Here is a 23,809-nt window from a genome sequence, read left to right as displayed (position 1 = left end):
CTTGCCCAGAGGGAGTTATTGATATGTTGTAAATGTTTATTGTAGATAACATTTTTCATTGGAAAAATGCGCCAAAAAAGCTTTTAGTATTTTACAGATAGAAAGATGGAAAAAGTATTTATCCACAATCTGCTCTGGATAAATCTTGGAGTGTAGACAAAATGAAACCAAAATATTTAGTTTGACTTCACCCAGTGTCCAGAAAAATAGATTTCTGTGATATGCAAATATGCACATATTAATGACATATCACCGCATTTGCATATTTTAATAAAACATTTAAAAAATACAATTATAATAAAATATATTTTACATTCAACTGGTAAAAGTTGGTTATGATATGATTAAGGGGGAAAAAATACCCTATGAGGGTGTGGTGCCTGGCCTTAACTCCAGCAGGTTTGGTGGTTTTACAGCAAGTCAAGTGGCAAATTGTCCAAGTAGTTGTTTTAAACTCCCCAGCAGGTTTGGTGATAACAGAAAGATAGTGAAGTTTCAGAGCCACGTGTCCATGGGCCCCTGTAGAGGTGTGCTGAGTATAGACATATCATAGTAATAAACTACTATCCATTCTGAGGGGAGCAGGCTGCTGATATTTGTTTTTATCTCATCTGAATGGACTCAGGTTTCTCTGCATGAGGAGAGGACCGGCTGCTTGGCAGATGTCGCTCTGTGCTGTACGCATCAAGCGTCTCAGAGTAGGAGTGCTGATCTAGGATCAGTTTTGTCTTTTAAGATCACAATGAATAATATTACATTGACAGAGGGTACTTGATCCTATATCAACACTCCTACTCTGAGACACTTGATACATACAGACCCTGAACTACAGTTATTTCAGCTGTGTGTTGCTGAAGGCTTAAAGTTGAACCAATCAGCTGTGTTTAACTGAAAGTCTAAACCAATCAGCTCTCAGACTGGACAGCAAAATGTATGACAATGGAACACCTCCATATTTGGTCTCTGATTCTGGCAGAGAAACACAACATTAACATTATGGTCTTACTAGTTTATTACTTGTTTATAATGTACTGGTTCTTTGGAGTGAGGCATACTGCTTCTGTTGTAGTACTGAATATGATTTAGTAGCAAGCTTGTTGGAGCACCAGTAGTACTGCTAGTGCTGTCTGCCAGACTGCTCTGAAACACATGAGTGTTTCCCAACACAGCCATACTTCTGCCAGACTGTCATCTGATGCTCTCTCTCGCTGTGCCCACAATCTGCTGCACAACTCTTCTACCCGCTTCAGTAGGCTGTGTAACAGTGTGGACTGGAATTCTCCTCCAGTATGACGGGGGAAAGAGCTGAACTTTGTGTGTGTGTGTGTGTGTGTGTGTGTGTGTGTGTGTGTGTGTGTGTGTGTGTGTGTGTGTGTGTGTGTGTGTGTGTGTGTGTGTGTGTGTGTGTGTGGGTGTGTGTGTGGAAAAGCGTTGAGAATATAACTCTCCCCATGAGCACCCAAAGGAACCCTGACCACTATCCCCACTGGGTTCTAAGATCAGTGGTGGAAAAAGTATTCTGTTGTCATACTTGAGTAAATGTAAAGATACCTTCATAGAAAATGACAAAAGTAAAAGTATTTAGTTTAAAATATACTTAAGTATCAAAAGTAAATGTAATTGCTAAAATATACTTAAGTATTAAGAGTAATAGTATGAATAACTTAAAATTCCTTATATTAAGCAAACGGCACCATTTTCTTGTTTTTTAAATTTACACATAGCCAGGGGCACACCAACACTTAGGTAAAAATACTTTAAAGTACTACTTAAGTATTTTGCATCACTGTCTAAGATTGCATCCCAAATGACACCCCATTCCCTAGATAGATAGTGCACTACTTTTGACCAGAAATACCTTGATCAAAGTAGTGCACTATCTAGGGAACAGGTTGTCATTTGGAATGCAATCTAAATTCGGACCACAATTCTGTGGCACCATTTGTGCAAAGAAGCTTGGAGGCTGCTGCCATAGTTTCCTATTAAAACCCCCTAAGGTTGAAGTCCGCCCCCCCGCGGAAATCTAATTTGCATAATACAAAAATCCCCATAAAAATCTGTCAGTTTAAGCTAGAGATATCTGTTTTGCATTTGATGAAATCTCAATCCACCGCATCCGCCTATGTCGCACTTCCGCATCTGGGGTGAAAGGTGACAGAGCTAGATCGGTGTTTGTCAGACCATGAGACATCCCGAAAATCGGTCTTCTCACAATTGTCTGTAGCATCCGAACAGTTTGGCCTACAAACTAATATGACCCCTCTGTGGAAAGGTGACTCTCACGAACACGTACACGTTGCTCTAGGGTGCCCACAGGCCTCACAAGACTTCTCTGAAGGTTCCCAGGTACCAGTTGAAAAAAGTTATGGAAGTACAGTACCAGTCAAAAGTTTGGACACACCCTTTGCCTTGATGACAGCTTTGCACACTCTCAGCATTCTCTCAACCAACTTCATGAGGTAGTCACCTGGAATGCATTTCAATTAACAGGTGTGCCTTGTTAATTTGTGGAATTTCTTTCCTTCTTTATGCGTTTCAGCCAATCAGTTGTGCTGTGACAAGGTAGTGCTGTGACAAGGTACAGAAGATAGCCCTATTTGGTAAAAGACCAAGTCCATATTATGGCAAGAACAGCTCAAATAAGCAAAGAGAAATGACAGTCCATCATTACTTTATGACATGAAGGTCAGTCAATACGGAACATTTCAAGAACTTTGAAAGTTTCTTCAAGTGCAGTTGCAAAAACCATCAAGTACTATGATGAAACTGGCTCTCGTGAGGATCGCCACAGGAAAGGAAGACACAGAGTTACCTCTGCTGCAGAGGATAAGTTCATTAGAGTTACCAGCCTCAGAAATCGGCAATTACCTGCACCTCAGATTGCACCTCACAGAGTTCAAGTAACAGACACATCTCAACATCAACTGTTCAGAGAAGACTGCGTGAATCAGGCCTTCATGGTCGAATTGCTGCAAAGAAACAACTACTTAAGGACACAAATAAGAAGAAGAGACTTGCTTAGACAAAGAAACATGAGCAATGGACATTAGACCGGTGGAAATCTGTGCTTTGGTCTGATGAGTCCAAATTAGAGATTTTTGGTTCCAAATGCTATGTCTTTGTGAGACGCAGAGTACATGTAGGTGAACGGATTATCTCTGCATGTGTGGTTCCCACTGTGAAGCATGGAGGTGTGATGGTGCTTTGCTGGTGACACTCTCAGTGATTTATTTAGAATTCAAGGCACACTTAACCAGCATGGCTATCACATCATTCTGCAGCAATACGCCATCCCATCTGGTTTGCGCTTAGTGGCACTATCATTTGTTTTTCAACAAGACAATGACCCAAAACACACCTCCAGGCTGTGTAAGGGCTGTTTGACCAAGGAGAGTGATGGAGTGCTGCATCAGATGACCTGGCCTCTACAATCACCTGACCTCAAACCAATTGATACGGTTTGGGATGTGTTGGACCAAGAGTGAAGGAAAAGCAGCCAACAAGTGCTCAGCAATGTGGGAGCTCCTTCAAGACTGTTGGAAAAGCAATCCTCATGAAGCTGGTTGAGAGAATGCCAAGAGTGTGCAAAGCTGTTATCAATGCAAAGGGTGGCTACTTTGAAGAATCTCAAATATAAAATATGTTTATTTGTTTAAAACTTTTTTGGTTACTACATGATTCCATATGTGTTATTTCAAATGTTTTGATATCTTCACTATTATTCTACAATGAAGAAAAAATAAGTAAAAAAAACTTGAATGAGTAGGTGTGTCCAAACTTTTGACTGGTGGTGTATATATGAAGACTTATTAGTGCCAAAAATAAGGGGTTAAATGCACGTAAAAAAAAATATTTAAAAATTCCTGATCTTTCTCACATCTCTCAGATATAGGACAGACACTTCAGGACAAAAAAAACAAGACATTTTTGGGGTGGGGGGACTATCTGTTCCATGTAGTGAATCTGTTATTCAGTGTGTTTGTATGGGATAATAGCCGTAAGGCCAGATAAAATTTTCATCAAAAACATTTTTATAATCGTTTTTGATACTCCAAGGGGTCTTAAAATTCAATATCAAATAGCTGAATGATCCTTGGTATGACCTTCTTAAAACAATCCATATAGCTCATTATACACTGCTCAAAAAAATAAAGGGAACACTTAAACAACACATCCTAGATCTGAATGAAAGAAATAATCTTATTAAATACTTTTTTCTTTACATAGTTGAATGTGCTGACAACAAAATCACACAAAAATAATCAATGGAAATCCAATTTATCAACCCATGGAGGTCTGGATTTGGAGTCACACTCAAAATTAAAGTGGAAAACCACACTACAGGCTGATCCAACTTCGATGTAATGTCCTTAAAACAAGTCAAAATGAGGCTCAGTAGTGTGTGTGGCCTCCATGTGCCTGTATGACCTCCCTACAACGCCTGGGCATGCTCATGAGGTGGCGGATGGTCTCCTGAGGGATCTCCTTCCAGACCTGGACTAAAGAACCCGCCAACTCCTGGACAGTCTGTGGTGCAACGTGGCGTTGGTGGATGGAGCGAGACATGATGTCCCAGATGTGCTCAATTGGATTCAGGTCTGGGGAATGGGCGGGCCAGTCCATAGCATCAATGGCTTCCTCTTGCAGGAACTGCTGACACACTCCAGCCACATGAGGTCTAGCATTGTCTTGCATTAGGAGGAACCCAGGGCCAACCGCACCAGCATATGGTCTCACAAGGGGTCTGAGGATCTCATCTCGGTACCAAATGGCAGTCAGGCTACCTCTGGCGAGCACATGGAGGGCTGTGCGGCCCCCCAAAGAACTGCCACCCCACACCATGACTGACCCACCGCCAAACCGGTCATGCTGGAGGATGTTGCAGGCAGCAGAAAATTCTCCACGGCGTCTCCAGACTCTGTCACGTCTGTCACGTGCTCAGTGTGAACCTGCTTTCATCTGTGAAGAGCACAGGGCGCCAGTGGCGAATTTGCCAATCTTGGTGTTCTCTGGCAAATGCCAAACAGCTTGCACGGTGTTGGGCTGTAAGCACAACCCCCACCTGTGGACGTCGGGCCCTCATACCACCCTCATGGAGTCTGTTTCTGACCGTTTGAGCAGACACATGCACATTTGTGGCCTGCTGGAGGTCATTTTGCAGGGCTCTGGCAGTGCTCCTCCTGCTCCTCCTTGCACAAAGGCGGAGGTAGCGGTCCTGCTGCTGGGTTGTTGCCCTCCTACGGCCTCCTCCACGTCTCCTGATGTACTGGCCTGTCTCCTGGTAGCGCCTCCATGCTCTGGACACTACGCTGACAGACACAACAAACCTTCTTGCCACACCTCGCATTGATGTGCCATCCTGGATGAGCTGCACTACCTGAGCCACTTGTGTGGGTTGTAGACTCCGTCTCATGCTACCACTAGAGTGAAAGCACCGCCAGCATTCAAAAGTGACCAAAACATCAGCCAGGAAGCATAGGAACTGAGAAGTGGTCTGTGGTCTCCACCTGCACAACCACTCCTTTATTGGGGGTGTCTTGCTTATTGCCTATAATTTCCACCTGTTGTCTATTCCATTTGCACAACAGCATGTGAAATGTATTGTCAATCAGTGTTGCTTCCTAAGTGGACAGTTTGATTTCACAGAAGTGTGATTGACTTGGAGTTACATTGTGTTGTTCAAGTGTTCCCTTTATTTTTTTGAGCAGTATACAATGGGTAGGTCTAATCCTGAACGCTGATTGGTTAAATCCGCATTCCACCTGGTGTCTATTCCACAAATTACCACCGGCTAAATCTATGACGTTAAAATGCCTATTTACTCTGTTCTGTCTGTCTGCGCAATCCACTGTTATACTAGCCCAACAAAGCAATTTATAAACTTGATCTCCACCATAAAAAGCATCTAGACATTATCTCACATTTATTTTATACTAACATTTAGTTTTCAACAGCGGAGATTTGTATAAACCCTGCTGTCTGGCTCTGACATTTGCAAAATGTCTCATCCCGACTCCAAAAGTGTAGAGTCAGGATGAGACAGATGGGCAGCATTTCTCAGCCAGACGAAATCATGAATCGGCATAATTTGTATGGATATATACGAAGAAATATCAATAGAAAACAGGTAAAGCGAAACGAAGTGGCACATTTTCCTTGTTTTACCATCCTTGTGAGGACTTCTGGTCCCCACAAGGATAGTACAACCAAACTTTACACACACAAAGAGATGGAGATAGTTCTGGAATGTTTATCCAAAATACAAGATGCTAAGCGATTATTTAGAGGAACACTTTCAACACGCAATATTAATGAAGAAAACAACTTTATGGGACTGGAGGAATTTCAATGCTTTACTCCATATTCAGACTCCCCCTAACATAACATAAATAGCACTATAAAGTTTTGAAAAGGAACTTGAAATTGAATTCACTTCTTTAAAAAAATATATATATTGTGATTTACAGTGCTCTATTTACCTCTGTGAGTTGGTGTATTTGGAACTAGCCATGGGAGAGTTTTTCAATACCGTTGAAACAATTTATCTTTGAAGTATTTTAATACAATAGAATATTTGTAGCTACTTTTTAAGTAAATGCCTGCATTCAACCTTTGCAATACGTTAGGAGATAAAGAAGATCGTGTTCTTCATTTCACCTGTCACATAATTTTTCATTATGAAGCTTACCGGTAGACCCCCGTCACGTGGAGTTTGTTTACAAGCACCCAACTACGAGAGACGGGAGTCTTGTGAGCCACTCACTGTTGTGCAGCACGCGCCATGTGATCTAGTTAAAGTAGGGAATTCACAACTACATTTTGCCAGCTAGATAATGTAATAGTTAAGATAACTGTCTAAAATGTGCTATCTAGCTAAGTGGTTAGTCTTGCGAAATCCGTCCATTACAGAACTCTTAGGAACTCAGTTGAGGAGCAGTGTAGAGAACGCTACATGTAGCTCAGTTGGTAGAGCATGGTGCTTGCCATGTCAAGATCGTGGGTTCGATTCCCAGGACCAGTGCCCCTGTGACAACAATTTTGGACCCCCTTGTGGCCCCCCTAAATGTGGAGTATGAAATAATTTTTACATAACACATTTTTGCTATCTTTATTAGACAGAAAATACAAATAAATTGTTGAATGATTATGAACATGGTCTTTTGCCGGCTAATGCCTGCAATGCAGTGAATAAAAACGATATGACAACAATAACGTCTAATGTAACTGGCCCCTCTAACAGTACAACTGGCCCCAGCTTGGCCCAGCCAGTTGAAATGGTCTAGAACCGCCACTGCACTCATATTTAAAATCTATTCCTGCATGACTGTAAGTCGCTTTGGGAAAAAACGTCTGCTAAATGGCATATATAGAACTGGTTAAGGGCTTTTCACACTACTGAACTGAGCCTAACCAAGCTGTACTGAGCTGAGCCTAACCAAGCTGTACTGAACTGAGCCTAACCAAGCTGTACTGAACTGAACTGAGCCTAACCAAGCTGTACTGAGCTGAGCCTAACCAAGCTGTACTGAACTGAGCCTAACCAAGCTGTACTGAACTGAGCGTAACCAAGCTGTACTGAACTGAGCGTAACCAAGCTGTACTGAACTGAGCCTAAGCAAGCTGTACTGAGCTGAGCCTAACCAAGCTGTACTGAGCTGAGCCTAACCAAGCTGTACTGAGCTGAGCCTAACCAAGCTGTACTGAGCTGAGCCTAACCAAGCTGTACTGAGCTGAGCCTAACCAAGCTGTACTGAGCTGAGCCTAACCAAGCTGTACTGAGCTGAGCCTAACCAAGCTGTACTGAGCTGAGCCTAACCAAGCTGTACTGAGCTGAGCCTAACCAAGCTGTACTGAGCTGAGCCTAACCAAGCTGTACTGAGCTGAGCCTAACCAAGCTGTACTGAGCTGAGCCTAACCAAGCTGTACTGAGCTGGCCAGGTTACTAGAGATGTGCATTTTTCCCTTTCTTCTTCTCCCGCTTTAACCATGCAGTGCTTGTAGCAAAAGTAATTGCTGTCATCGTTATACATTTTAGAACTTTCCCCTGTATATCTAAAAATGACCATATACTGTATAGGCCTACTGATTTAAAAATAATAACACTTCGCTAACCCGGGCGACGCTGGGCCACTTGTGCGCCGCGCTATGGGACACCCGATCACGGCCGGTTGTGACACAGCCTGGGAACCAGGGTCTGTAGTGACAACTCTAGCAGTGCCTTGCCTTAAACTGCTGCGCCACTCGGGAGGCCTATTCAGCCTCTTGTTAAAACATTCCCTGCTTCCAAAATAAAGAACATCCCCTGCCTCCAAAATAGACATTTTATATGTAGTGGGCCGTAAATGTTGATTGTTTCAAGCAAAACTATTGCTGATGGTGAACCTGAACAATCAAAATAAAATCGAATGTAATCCCCGATCAGCATGTTGCCTACCTATAGCCAGATGAGTTGTGTCTCCAGCGGTAATTTAGGTTTTATTCCGGTAAAACACCATTTTCAACAGCGCATTTGATAAAATAACCCTGGAAATTACATTGGTTGTAACTCAACCAATAAAGCCTAATATTGCGCAAGCCAGTTTACAAACATTTGAATGCTGAAGGTGACCTGCAGATAGAAGTCCCAGATCAGGAATAGGCGATCTCGCTGATCAGCGCGCGAATCTGCGCACGGCGCGCAGTTTGACTAGGCTAATGATATTGCCTGGGGTTGTTCGTCATTCAAAATGCCTTGTAGATTAAAGACTGTCAACATAATTACATGCTTAGTTAGACACTGAAGAAGAGGATGCAGTTGTCACAAAAGATGAGCGGTATTTTCAGAAGGTAGAAAGAAAGTCATTTGAGCAAAACATTCTATTGAACTGGCAATTTGAATTGATTTCTGACCGATGCATGCTACGTTTGGGATCCTGCTGACCAACGCACAGGGACAGATGCATATCTGTGAATAGTTATATCCCTAGTGGTTATGCATCAGTTGCTGAAACCATGCTGAAAAGAACATACTCCTGTGGCTGTAAAGTTTGGCTCGGGCCAGCACAATAATGTGAAATGAGTAGGACAGAGCCCAGTGTGTTACTACAGTATGAATATGTTATGAGAAATGATAGGAATTCAGAGGTTATTATTAACATCTTATGATGAGGGAACTTGTGACCCACTACATATACAATTGCTTTTTTGGAGGTAGGGGATGTTCTTTATTTTGGAAGCAGGGGATGTTTAACAAGGCTGCCTGGATCTTTAATTTAAAGACCCTTGTGCCCTTCGGTCTCAATGTAGACTTTGATTTAAACCCATTCTTGTGATTGTGTTTTTGCTATCCATTGTAAATAATGTTTGTAGACCTATGTAGCCAAATTGTATCTATGATCATATGTATTCCATTCATGCTTTTTTATATGTTCTTTTTATATCTGTAAATTGACCAATGAAATCAAGCCACAGTCGGCCATGATTACAGACACAAATCAAATGTATTTATAAAGCCCTTCTTACATCAGCTGATATCTCAAAGTGTTATACAGAAACCCAGCCTAAAACCCCAAACAGCAAGCAATGCATGTGAAAGAAGCACGGTGGCTAGGAAAAACTAAGGTCAGAACCTAGGAAGAAACCTAGAGAGGAACCAGGCTATGAGGGGTGGCCAGTCCTCTTCTGGCTGTGCCGGGTGGAGATTATAACAGAACATAGCCAAGATGTTCAAATTTTCATAGATGACCAGCAGGGTCAAATAATAATAATCACAGTGGTTGTCGAGGGTGCAACAGGTCAGCACCTCAGGAGTAAATGTCAGTTGGCTTTTCATAGCCGATCATTCAGAGTATCTCTACCGCTCCTGCTGTCTCTAGAGAGTTGAAAACAGCAGGTCTGGGACAGGTAGCACGTCCGGTGAACAGGTCAGGGTTCCATAGCCGCAGGCAGAACAGTTTAAACTGGAGCAGCAGCACGGCCAGGCACCTGTGTGTCTTTTCACACTATATAAATTAGTAACCCGCAGTGTTTGCCATTATACCCTGATGAAGACAGCTTGACTGTCCAAATGTTGGTTATTCAATTATTGCATCTGAGCTCTTAGAGTGTGCAGCTCTCCTTTTCTTTTTCAAGATGTTCTTTAGCTGACCTGAACCACGCTGGACTGAGCCGGCCTGGTAACACATCCACCATAGTTGCTGGAACGGTACTGGACAGGAAATAAGTGTCAGCACAGTTTGGTTCAATAGTGTGAAAGGAGACCTGGGAAGCAACTGAAATGTTAATATGAAGATGTTATGAGTTAGGTCTAACTAGGAGTTAGGATCTCGTCCCACCGCATATAAAATGTCTGTTTTGGAAGCAGGGGTTGTTCTTGAGCTGATGTTCAGATATTCACACCACAGACCAATGAGACCAGGGCCGTTATGGTCACAGTTGGCTTTGCTTTCATCCCCCTTCTTCTCACAGAACAGTTAATTTGGCAGCCACAGAGACAGTGGCTGAATCCCAAATGGCACCCTAATTCCCTATATAGTGCATTATTTTTGACCAGGACCCATAAGGCTGCTATTCGGGATGCAGACACACTGACTCCAGCTCACATAATACAGTCGGTCTTGCCTTCTGCTTTGTGGATATGGAGTTACATAAGAACTATTGAGTTGGTAGATTGGAGAATACACTTATTATGTCAAGTGTTTGGGAATGCGCATTATTGGTTAATGTGTGTGGGGGTGGGTGTGTGTGTGCGTGCGTGTGCTTCTGTCTGTAATTTCTGTCTGTCCATGTGTCCGTCTCTCCGCCCTTTCTGTCTGTCCGTTCTCTCAGTTATCTCTCAGAGGAGGCCAGCAGATCCAGTCATACTTGAGTGAGATGCCATGTCTCTCTGTCGGTCAGTGTCTGTCTCTCTGTTCTGACTATGCCTCACCTCATGTGTTTGATGCAGGCCTGTGCCCACCGTTGGAAGAACGTCTACTATGACTCTGAGCTCATCCTTCCCCATGGTTACTGTTCCATCATCCCTCCTACGCTACAGGGCCGGACCCAAGCCCTCATCCCCTGCTATGAAGGTACAGAAGTACACACACACACATACACACACCAACTGTACAGGACAGGACCCAAGACCTAATCCCTAATCCCTTTTCTCTGCCTGAAGTACCCCCTCATGAACAATTGATCGGCGATTTTCTCATGAGTCTTCCAACGTAACCCCTGCTTATAGGCCAGTTACTCTTATAGGTAATAGCACCCCATGTTGAGAAACACTGCTTTACATCCACTTCATGATGGATTAGATCAAATAATGTAGAATCATTTCCTTCCTGGTAAACGATGCATACACGGATACCTTCATTCTGAAGACAAACAGGCAGACAGTAAGATCATGGTTACTGCATGTTAATTTCAATGGAATTCTTCCATCAGCCAAATTGACTCACACTGTACACAACTTATAGACACAGACAGACACAGAGACTTTACCAAAGTCGACTGAGTTTATAAGTAGGATGAGGGGGAGAGGTGTGTGTGTGTGTGTGTGTGTGTGTGTGTGTGTTTAAGCTGTGTATACCCTCTGCCCCGGGTTAGACAGTGCAGGTAGTTTATCATGGCACACATTCTCTCCGGCTCTCACAATGAGTTATAGACTTACTGCACACACACACACTCCAGACCACTGACTGATATCCTGACTTTAAAAGCTAGCTGGCACTTTTTGAGCCTTGAAGTGTGTTCACTCTTTCTCTCTTTCTCTCTCTCTCTCTCCAACCAACTTAAGAGAGAAATATGAGCTCTCAGTCTGGCAGGACGCAACACCTACGGATTCCAAGGACACACACACACTTCATTATGCTGCTAAAGGATCAAATATTACACGCACACACCCTATGCATCTAATCATATGCATTATGATCTGAAAGGAAAAACTGATCCCAGAACAACAGTCCTACTCTGAAACTCTTTGTTTGCGCTGTTGTGATGCCCGTTCTTGCGGGCTCTCGTGCGTGGTCCCTCAAGGGGCTGCGTGTGGGGGATCCCACACGACGAACTTCGGACGACACAACGGTTGAAGGCCTGATCACCGACAACGATGAGACAGCCTATAGGGAGGAGGTCAGAGACCTGGCAGTGTGGTGCCAGGACAACAACCTCTCCCTCAATGTGATCAAGACCACACCCCCATTCTCATCGATGGGGCTGTAGTGGAGCAGGTTGAGAGCTTCAAGTTCCTTGGTGTCCACATCACCAACAAACTATCATGGTCCAAACACACCAAGACAGTCGTGAAGAGGGCACAACAAAGCCTATTCCCCCTCAGGAGACTGAAAAGATTTGGCATGGGTCCTCAGATCCTCATAACGTTTTACAGCTGCACCATCGAGAGCATCCTGACTGGTTGCATGGCCGCTTGGTATGGCAACTGCTGGGCTTCCGACCGCAACGCGCTACAGAGGGTAGTGCGTACGGCCCAGTACATCACTGGGGCCAAGGTTCCTGCCATCCAGGACCTCTATACCAGGCGGTGTCAGAGGAAGGCCGTAAAAATTGCCAAAGACTCCAGCCACCCTAGTCAGAAACTGTTCTCTCTGCTGCCACACGTCAAGCGGTACCGGAGCGCCATGTCTAGGTCCAAGAGGCGTCTAAACAGCTTTTACCCCAAGCCATAAGACTGCTGAACAGCTAATCAAATGGCTACCCAGACTATTTGCATTGACCCCCCCCCCCCCCCCCCCCCCCTTTTCTACGCTGCTGCTACTCTCTTTACCCCTACCTACATGTACATATTACTTCATTACCTCAACTAACCTGGCCCTCGCACATTGACTCGGTAACGGGTCATTTCCCTAGAATGTTCTATACAAGTGTCATGGTCTGCATCCTAAATGGCACCCTATTCCTTACATAGTGCGCTACTTTTGACCACAGCCAGGATTTCATTACATTATTTGTTTTGATTCAGCCAAGAGAGTTTCTTTTTCAAATGAAGGCAGGCCTTTATTTCTTGATTGGACTTGCAGGTTTAGATTTTTTTATTTCCTTCCTTTCTGCTATTGCTTCCAATCTCACAGAGCCACTGCAGCTAGGCATGCGCGTGCGCACACACACACCCACACCCACACACACACACACACACACACACACACACACACACACACACACACACACACACACACACACTTCAGCTAGGCCTCAGATGGGGCCATGTGTACCCTGTGATTCAGAGAGATCCAAGCCCAATATTGTTCTGTAACTCGAGAGGTAATGTCCCCCCAAGTGTGAGTTTATGTTGAATGTTGCCTTACTCTGTAGTTTGTAACTCTGCTTCCTAAATGTCACCCTATCCCCTACATAGTGCAATACTTTTGACCAGGGCCCATAGTGAATCCCATAGGGCTCTGGTCAAAAGTAGTGCACTATATAGGGAATAGGGTAACATTTGTAACAAAGCCTAACTTTCTTCCTCCTGATTCCAGATTCCTACTTGGCTGGCGCTGAAGACTTTGACTAGGTCCATATGGAATACAGAAATAAGAGGAGTGAAAGTGCTGGCTAAGACACAAAGCGAAATCATTTGTGGTTTGTTTTTTCTTTTCAGACTATAAGCAGAAGTATGGGGAAGAGCACGGCTCGTGCCAAGCGGGGATAGCAGGCGTTTTTACTGAGGTCAGTAGCAGTGCATTCTCCATGTTCAACTTTTCTCTTCTTCTAATACATGTGATACTGCTTCTGTCTCTGTTAGTTCAGTCATACTGTTTGGAGGTTGCTCTTTCAGTCTGGGATATGTTTTACTGCTCGAATACACATGCACACTCACACGCACACACACGACGACAGTCAGTGTTTTTAGCAACGCGCATGCCCCGTCCACTTGAGAATCTGTCTCTTTCAGTCATCTAGTTCCTGTGTTTGAGGGGTGAAAAATCCAATTGTCACTTAAATCTTTCAGGATTGAATGCTTTCATTTTACTCCTGCGACTCTTGTTTGTGCCTGTCGTTTTTTCTCGTTAATGTTACGACCGTGGAAATGTTTGTAATGACCTGTCAAACAAACCACGGTAATAGCTGAAATGGGCTCAATGGAATACATAAGAGCATTAAAGCTTTGTCGGGAATATTAAATCTCGACACTTACATCTCAAGAAAGAGAAGAAAGATAACTATTTTGTGGAATTTAAAACAGTAATCATTTGACACAGTTGAAATGTTTACAAATGAAATGCGCTGAAATAAAAGCAACTTCGGGAACTGAACACTGGGATTATAGTGGTATTATTTCTGATCTAGCAAACAATGTAAAGTATGTATAGAAAGATGTAATCTAGAGCCAAGTGCGTTGATTTTTTTATCTGATGGTATCCTGCTATTGACACACAAGTTGAATTATGCAATAGAACCTGACAACAACAGTAATTAATGAAAGGGAAAGGGGGATACCTAGTCAGTTGTACAACTGAATGCATTCAACTGAAATGTGTCTTCCGTATTTAACCCGACCCCTCTGAATCAGAGAGGTGCGGAGGGCTGCCTTAACCGCCATCCAATGAGGCAGTCTAGACAGCACAGGTGAGTGCAGGCAGACAGAGGAAGGTTTTGTGGTTGCAGCCCTGTTCTATGCCTTTAACTTAATTCATATATGCATGTCAAATAAAAAGTTGCATGGACTCACTCTGTGTAATAATAGTATTTAACATGATTTTTGAATGACTACCTCATCTCTGTACCCTACACATACAGTTGAAGTCAGAAGTTTACATACACCTTAGCCAAATACATTTAAACTCAGGTTTTCACAATTCCTGACATTTAATCCAAGTAAAATGTCCTTGTCTTAGGTCAGTTAGGAACACCACTTTATTTTAAGAATGTGAAATGTCAGAATAATAGTTGAGAGAATGATTTATTTCAGCTTTTATTTCTTTCATCACATTCCCAGTGGGTCAGAAGTTTACATACACTCAATTAGTATTTGGTAGCATTGCCTTTAAATTGTTTAACTTGGGTCAAACGTTTCGGGTAGCCTTCCACAAGCTTCCCACAACAAGTTGGGTGAATTTTGGCCCATTCCTCCTGACAGAGCTGGTGTAACTGAGTCAGGTTTGTAGGCCTCCTTGCTCGCACACACTTTTTCAGTTCTGCCCACACATTTTCTATAGGATGGAGGTCAGGGCTTTGTGATGGCCACTTAAATACCTTGACTTTGTTGTCCTTAAGCCATTTTGCCACAACTTTGGAAGTAGGCTTGGAGTCATTGTTCATTTGGAAGACCCATTAGAGACCAAGCTTTAACTTCCTGACTGTTGTCTTGAGATGTTGCCTCAATATATCCACATAATTTCCCTTCCTCATGATGCCATCTATTTTGTGAAGTGCACCAGTCCCTTCTGCAGCAAAGCACCCCCACAACATGATGCTGCCTCCCCCGTGCTTCACGGTTGGGATGGTGTTCTTCGGCTTGCAAGCCTCCCCCTTTTTCCTACAAACATAACGATGGTCCTTATGGCCAAACAGTTCTATTTTTGTTTCATCAGACCAGAGGACATTTCTCCAAAAAGTACAATCTTTGTCCCCATATGCAGTTGCAAACCGTAGTCTGGATTTTTTAATGGTGGTTTTGGAGCAGTGGCTTCTTCCTTGCTGAGCGGCCTTTCAGGTTATGTCGATTTTGGACTCGTTTTACTGTGGATATAGATACTTTTGTACCTGTTTCCTCCAGCATCTTCACAAGGTCCTTTGCTGTTGTTCTGGGATTGAGTCGCAATTTTCACACCAAAGTGCGTTCATCTCTAGGAGACAGAATGCGTCTCCTTCCTGAGCAGTATGACGGCTGCGTGGTCCCATGGTGTTTATACTTGCGCACTATTGTTTGTACAGATGAATGTGGTACCTTCAGGCATTTGGAAATTGCTCCCAAGGATGAACCAGACTTGTGGAGGTCCAAAATAGTTTTTCTGAGGTCTTGGCTGATTTTTTTTGATTTTCCCATGATGTCAAGCAAAGAGGTACAGAGTTTGAAGGTAGGCCTTGAAATACATCCACAGGTACACCGCCAATTGACTCAAATGATGTCAATTAGCCTTTCAGAAGCTTCTACACCCATGACATAATTTCCTGGAATTTTCCAAGCTGTTTAAAGGCACATTCAACTTTGTGTATGTAAACTTCTGACCCACTGGAATTGTGATACAGTGAATTATAAGTGAAATAGTCTGTCTGTAAACAATTGTTGGAAAAATGACTTGTGTCATGCACAAAGTAGATGTCCTAACCGACTTGCCAAATTTATCGTTTGTTAACAAGAAATTTGTGGAGTGGTTGAAAAATGAGTTTTAATGACGCCAACCTAAGTGTATGTAAACTTCCGACTTCAACTGTATATGTAAAGTCCCTCAGTCGAGTATTGACTTTCAAGCACAGATTCAACCACAAAGACCACAGAGGTTTTCCAATTCCGCACAAAGAAGGGCACTTATTGGTAGATGGGTAAAAGAAAAGGAGACACTGAATATCCCTTTGAGCATGGTGAAGTTATTAATTACACTTTGGATGGTGTATCAATACACCCAGTCATTACAAAGACTCAGGCGTCCTTTCTAACTCCGTTGCCGGAGAGAAAGGAAACTGCTCAGAGATTTTACCATGAGGCCAATGGTGATTTTAAACAGTTACAGAGTTTAATGGCTGTGATAGCAGAAAACTGAGGATGGATCAACAACATTAGAGTTATTCTACAATACTAACCTAAATGAGAGAGTGAAAATAAGGAAGTCTGTACAGAATAAATATATTCCAAAACATGCATCCTGTTTGCAATAAGGCACTAAAGTAACACTGCAAAACATGTGGCAAATAAATTAACTTTTTGTCCTGAATACGAAGCATTATTTTTGGGGCAAATCCAACACAACACTTCACTAAGTAACAATCTTCATGATTTCAAGGATGGCAAAATCCTAGAGGAAAATTTTCTTCAGTCTGCTTTCCAACAGACACTGGAAGACAAATTCACCTTTCAACAGGACAATAACCTAAAACTCAGTACCAAATATACACTGGAGTTGCTTAGCAAGACAACATTGAATGATCCTGACATGCCTAGTTACAGTTTTGACTTAAATCGGCTTGAAAATCTATGGCAAGACTTGAAAATGGCTGTCTAGCAATGATCAACAACCAACTTGACAGAGCTTGAAGAGTTTAAAAATGGGCAAATATTGTACAAACCAGGTGTGCAGAGCTTTCAGAGACTTACCCAGAAAGACTCTGTAATCGCTGCTAAAGGTGATTCTAACATGTATTGACTCAGGTGGTTGAATACTTACAGTGCATTCGGAAAGTATTCAGACCCCTTGACTTTTTCCACATTTTGTTACAGCCTTAGTCTAAAATGGATAAAATCATTTTCCCCCTCATCAATCTACACACAATACCCCATAATGACAAAAAAAAATGTATTTTTTTTGCAAATGTAATAATACATTTACTTAAGTATTCAGACCCTTTACTCAGTACTTTGTTGAAGCACCTTTGGCAGCAATTACAGCCTCGAGTCTTCTTGGTTATGACGCTACAAGCTTGGCACACCTGTATTTGGGGAGTTTCTCCCATTCTTCTCTGCAGATCCCCTCAAGCTCTGTCAGGTTGGATTGGGAGCGTCGCTGCACAGCTATTTTCAGGTCTCTCCAGAGATGTTCCATCGGGTTCAAGTCCAGGCTCTTGCTGGGCCACTCAAGGACATTCAGAGACTTGTCCCGAAGCCACTCCTGCTTTGTCTTGGCTGTGTGCTAAGGGTTGTTGTCCTGTTGGAAGATGAACCTTCGCCCCAGACTGAGGTCCTGAGTGCTTTGGAGCAAGTTTTCATCAAGGATCTCTCTGTACTTTTCTCCATTCATCTTTCCCTCAATCCTGACTAGTCTCCCGGTCCCTGCCGCTGAAATACATCCCCACAGCGTGATGCTGCCACCATGGCTCACCGTAGGGATGGTGCCAGGTTTCCTCCAGACGTGATGCTTGGCATTCAGGTCAGAGAGTTCAATCTTGGTTTCATCAGACCAGAGACACTTGTTTTTCATGGTCTGAGAGTCTCTAGGTGCCTTTTAGCAAACTCCAAGCGGACTGTCATGTGCCTTTTACTAAGGAGTGGCTTCTGTCTGGCCACTCTACCATAAAGGCCTGATTGGTAGAGTGCTGCAGAAATGGTTGTCCTTCTGGAAGGTACTCCCATCTCCACAGAGGAACTATGGAGCTCTGTCAGAGTGACCATTGGGTTCTTGGTTACCTTCCTGACCAAGGCCCTTCTCCCCTAGGAAGAGTCTTGGTTGTTCCAAACTTCTTCCATTTAAGACTGATGGAGGCCACTGTGTTCTTGGTGACCTTCAATGCTGTTTTGGTACCCTTCCCCAGATCTGTGCCTTGACACAATCCTGTCTCGGAGCTCTACGGACAATTTCTTTGACCTCATGGCTTGGTTTTTGCTCTGACATGCACTGTCAACTGTGGGACCTTATATAGACTGGTGTGTGCCTTTCAAAATCATATCCAATAAATTGAATTTACGACAGGTGGACTCCAATCAAGTTGTAGAAACATCTCAAGGATGATCAATGGAAACAGGATGCACCTAAGCTCAATTTCGAGTGATATAGAAAACCTGTCTTCGCTTTGTCATTATGGGGTATTGTGTGTAGATTGAAGAGGAAATTGTTTTATTTTTATCCATTTTAGAATAAGGCTGTGTATTAGTTTTTTATTTTTCATTCATCTTGAAACATTTTTAGAATGTTTCTTCCACTTTGACAATACAGAGTATTTGTGTAGATAAAAACAGCTTTTTTTGAAAAAAGTCAAGGGGTGTGAGTACTTTCTGCAGGCACTCTATTTATGCAAATTAGGCACATATAATTGTATTTATTTTAACACAAAATCTAAAATAAGTACCTGATACCATTACAAAATGTACCAGTCAAAAGTTTGGACACACCTACTCATTCAAAGGTTTTTCTTTATTTTGACTATTTTCTACATTGTAGAATAATAGTGAAGACATCAAAACTATGAAATAACACATATGGAATCATGTAGTAACCAAAAAAGTGTTAAACATATCAAAATATATTTTATATTTGAGATGCTTCAAAGTAGCCGCCCTTTGCCTTGATGACAGCTTTGCACACTCTTGGCATTCTCTCAACCAGCTTCATGAGGCAGTCACCTGAATGCATTTCAATTAACAGGTGTGCCTTGTTAAAAGTTAATTTGTGGAATGTCTTTCCTTCTTAATGTGTTTGAGCCAATCAGTTGTGTTGTGACAAGGGGTGGTATACAGAAGATAGCCCGATTTTGGTAAAAGACCAAATCCATTTTATGGCAAGAACAGCTCAAATCAGCAAAGAGGAAATGACAGTCCATTACTTTAAGACATGAAGGTCAGTCAATCTTGGCCCAAGCAAGTAGGTGTGTCCAAACTTTTGACTGGTACTGTATATTGAATACTTGAATTCCCACCTAAACTCCATTCATGATTTGTCCGTGCCAGTAAAATGTTTTATGTGCTAGAATTCATTCAATACCTGATGGTTTTGGAGTGCCTTCATCCATTGTCTAACTGAGGCATTTATTAGAATTGTTTTTAAAAACATTTTAGCAATTTTGATGACAGACAAAGAAATCTACCAAAGCCATGTTAGTCTCCTTACTCATTCCTGTTTCCATAGGCTACTAAGAGGGGCTGTGTTAACCTGACTTGACCTCTCTGATACACTGTAAGCCTTGTTCCTCCCATAAAGAAGGAAATAAAGAGTTATTTTGCTTTCACAGCGGAAACGCACAAGTCAGTTAAGAACAAATTCTTATTTACAATGACGGCCTACCCCAGACGACACTGGGCCAATTGTGTGCCGCCCTATGGGACTCCCAATCACGGCCGGTTGTGATACAGCCTGGAATCGAACCAGGGTCTTTAGAGACACCTCTAGCACTGAGATGCAGTGCCTTAGACTGCTGCGCCACTTGGGAGCCCCATAGCTCTCTGGTCAAAATGTGTGCACTATATAGGGGATAGGGTACCATTTGGTACACAGCCATTGTCTTTGTACTTAGTCTGTGCTTTTGATGAGTTTAAATAAGGACATATCAAAGAGGTAGCGCACCGTTTAAAGTTGTGCCAGTCCATTAAAGTGTAATCAGTCATTTGACTTATTGAGTTATTTGCTGAGCCGTCTGAATGTCTCTGTCTGTGTGCCCAGAGAAGAGCAGTATTCTGTTCTATTCTGATCAGACACTGAAACATAACAACACCAACACCTCCACCATTATCTTACCTGACCGAGAGTAGCAGTTCCAAGCCCAAAACCAGGTCCGTCTTTCAAATTGCTGAGCTGTCTGTATGCCAAGAGAAGTCTTCCTATTTGAGGAGCATCACCTAACAGCAGTAGTGTCCAGAACCCAAGTCCATCTATCAAATCAGTTCAGACCATTATTTCATTCTACTGTGGCTCCAGATCATATAAGAACTTTACATAGTTAACCTTCAAAAGGAAGGAAAAAATTAAGTTATGCAATTTAGAAATCTAAAAAAGGTTTCAAGTTACCATCAAATCAGTTCAGACCACAGACCATCATTTCACTCTGCACCCCGTACTGTGTGGTATCTAGCCTGGAATCCAAACTGCAGCCTGTGGGGAATCTTAGCCTGGCTCCAACCTGAATATCACTCCGTTTCATTATTGTTTCACTTCACAGGTTCAGTCTGGAACTACACCAATAGACAGACACTTGGACTGTCTAGATGAGAAATTATTCAGTTTGGATTCCAGGCTGTGTGGAATCAACATTGTATGAGACCTTTGCATAGTGCACGGCTGAACATTTATAAGGAATGGGAAAATAAGTTATGTAAGAGTAGGAATAGCGATGAGCATCCAAGTTGCATGTCAAGGTTGTGTTACCAGAAGGTTGGGGGGTTGTTGGACTCAGCAATGGAGTCGTCTGAACAAAGGAGCAAAGGAACAACACATTTTTTTCCACCGCAGACTATCCATACACAGACAAGCGAAGAGCTGTCAGACTCTTGGACAACGTTTCAGTACAGAATGTCAGAATCTGAGGAATGTTAGATTTAATAGACAGCTGTTGTTCTTAACCTTTGTCTCTGAATTGTAGCTAATGACTTAGTATTCTAGTGTTTCACAGATGTGTGACAGCAGGAGGACAACATTCTGACATTGTAAAAATGAAGTGACAGCAGGACGCATCTGACATTCTAGAATCTTGTGTGACCATCAAATCAAGGACTGACTGACCAATCAACTCCAGATGTTTGTTTCTTTACTTCCTGACTAGATCATTTATTGTCATTCCATTAGACTTTTTGATGTTTTGTAACTTTCGTTAGGTCGACTGTGAGAGACGGGTGGTAAATTTGGAGTCACTGACCTGATGTTTTTGTTGTTTGCTTATTTGTTTATAATTTGCTCTGTCTGTTGTAGGTATATGCAGGGGTGAAAGTAACCAGTACAGTACAGGAGTACTGGCAAAATAAATTGTGTGGGTACACCGAAACATCTGAACATGAGCCTATATCACAATAATTAAAACAAAGATCCCAAGAAAGCTGTAGGCCATTTCACTATTATTTATCATTACCGCATGTCAGTGTAATTACAAATGAGCAAATGGACTTGAAACCTGAGGAAGTACGCTCCAAAATGCGGTGTGGTTCGAAAATAACAGTGACATTTTGCCAAGGCAGAGATAAGTGGCCGAAACGCGCACAGACAGCAGTAGACGGATCAATACAGGTCAAAAGTCCTATTTGAAAATCGCAGAATGTCATTAATTACACTTTTTGGTGTTTTCTAACAGATGTCTCTTTCCATTCATCAAATGGCTGGTGCACAGTGCACTGTATGGATGTGGGAAGGATTTTAGAGTGGACAAACATGCGCAGGCAGCCAGGCTTAAAGGAGCCTTTGTCACGCCCTGACCTTAGAGACGTTTATTTTCCTCTAGTTTGGTTAGGTCAGGGTGTGATGTGGGGTGGGCAATCTAGTTTTTCTATTTCTTTGTTTTGGCTGAGTGTGGTTTCCAATCAGAGGCAGCTGTCCATCGTTGTCTCTGATTGGGAACCATCCTTAGGCAGCCCTTTTTCCCTCCTTGAGTTGTGAGATCTTGTTTTTGTGTTGTGCCTGTGAGCACACCATTACTTCACATTTCGTTTGCTTCTGTATTTGTTTTGGTGAGTTTCATTTATTGAAACATGCGGAACTCTACGCACGCTGCGCCTTGGTCTACTCATTTTGACGAGCGTGACAGCCTTTTCAAGTGATTGTTTCAATCAATCAAATGTATTTGTCACATACACATGGTTAGCAGATGTTAATGCGTGTAGCGAAATGCTTGTGCTTGTAGTTCTGACCATGCAGTAATATCTAACAAGTAATATAACCTAACAATTCCAATCAGATGAAAATATCAGGACTGGTTGTGTTTATGCCACATTAAAAGGCAATACATTTTAAAGGTGTGTGCACACATAGACGGTCCCGTACTGGCATAGCCACGGGAAGTAGTTTGGGGGTGGGGGTGCTAAAAAAACATTATTGCTGCTGCTGAAGACATCTATATTGGTCAGCTAATACGGAATTGGTAAAGGCACAGTGCACTATTTTTGTGAAGAAAAAAAATCATCTAAATGTATTGGAGTGTTTATCAGCATTTGTAACTGGAGTCTGATAATTATCTCTACAAAACAGTTAATTTGATAATACTTGTGGAATATAAAAATACTTGCTTGATATACAGTACCAGTCAAAAGTTTGGACACACCTACTCATTCCAGGGTTTTTCTTTATTTTTACTATTTTATACATTGTAGAATAATACTGAAGACATTAGAACTATGAAATAACACATATGGAATCATGTAGTAACCAAAAAAGTGTTAAACATATCAAAATACACTGCTCAAAAAAATAAAGGGAACACTTAAACAACACAATGTAACTCCAAGTCAATCACACTTCTGTGAAATCAAACTGTCCAGTTAGGAAGCAACACTGATTGACAATAAATTTCACATGCTGTTGTGCAAATGGAATAGACAACAGGTGGAAATTATAGGCAATTAGCAAGACACCCCCAATAAAGGAGTGGTTCTGCAGGTGGGGACCACAGACCACTTCTCAGTTCCTATGCTTCCTGGCTGATGTTTTGGTCACTTTTGAATGCTGGCGGTGCTTTCACTCTAGTGGTAGCATGAGACGGAGTCAACAACCCACACAAGTGGCTCAGGTAGTGCAGCTCATCCAGGATGGCACATCAATGCGAGCTGTGGCAAGAAGGTTTGCTGTGTCTGTCAGCGTAGTGTCCAGAGCATGGAGGCGCTACCAGGAGACAGGCCAGTACATCAGGAGACGTGGAGGAGGCCGTAGGAGGGCAACAACCCAGCAGCAGGACCGCTACCTCCGCCTTTGTGCAAGGAGGAGCAGGAGAAGCACTGCCAGAGCCCTGCAAAATGACCTCCAGCAGGCCACAAATGTGCATGTGTCTGCTCAAACGGTCAGAAACAGACTCCATGAGGGTGGTATGAGGGCCCGACATCCACAGGTGGGGGTTGTGCTTACAGCCCAACACCGTGCAGGACGTTTGGCATTTGCCAGAGAACACCAAGATTGGCAAATTCGCCACTGGCGCCCTGTGCTCTTCACAGATGAAAGCAGGTTCACACTGAGCACGTGACAGACGTGACAGAGTCTGGAGACGCCGTGGAGAACGTTCTGCTGCCTGCAACATCCTCCAGCATGACCGGTTTGGCGTTGGGTCAGTCATGGTG

General features: G+C 42.7%; 1 protein-coding gene across 1 annotated transcript in view; it reads left to right on the top strand.

Annotated features, from left to right (window-relative positions):
* itga9 (integrin, alpha 9) overlaps window positions 1-23,809 on the top strand; it is a 138,719-nt gene that overhangs the window by 7,737 nt on the left and 107,173 nt on the right. The window contains exons 4-5 of the mRNA XM_014180007.3: window positions 10,925-11,048; window positions 13,577-13,644. Of these exons, the coding sequence (XP_014035482.1) occupies window positions 10,925-11,048; window positions 13,577-13,644 (192 nt within the window). The remainder of the gene's footprint in view (window positions 1-10,924; window positions 11,049-13,576; window positions 13,645-23,809) is intronic.

Source organism: Salmo salar, chromosome 28 (genome assembly GCF_965601325.2).
Source record: "Salmo salar chromosome 28, fSalSal1, whole genome shotgun sequence".
NCBI lineage: Eukaryota > Metazoa > Chordata > Actinopteri > Salmoniformes > Salmonidae > Salmo > Salmo salar.
The sequence above is the reverse complement of the archived record's forward strand: the minus strand, read 5'-3'. Positions and strand labels throughout refer to the sequence as shown.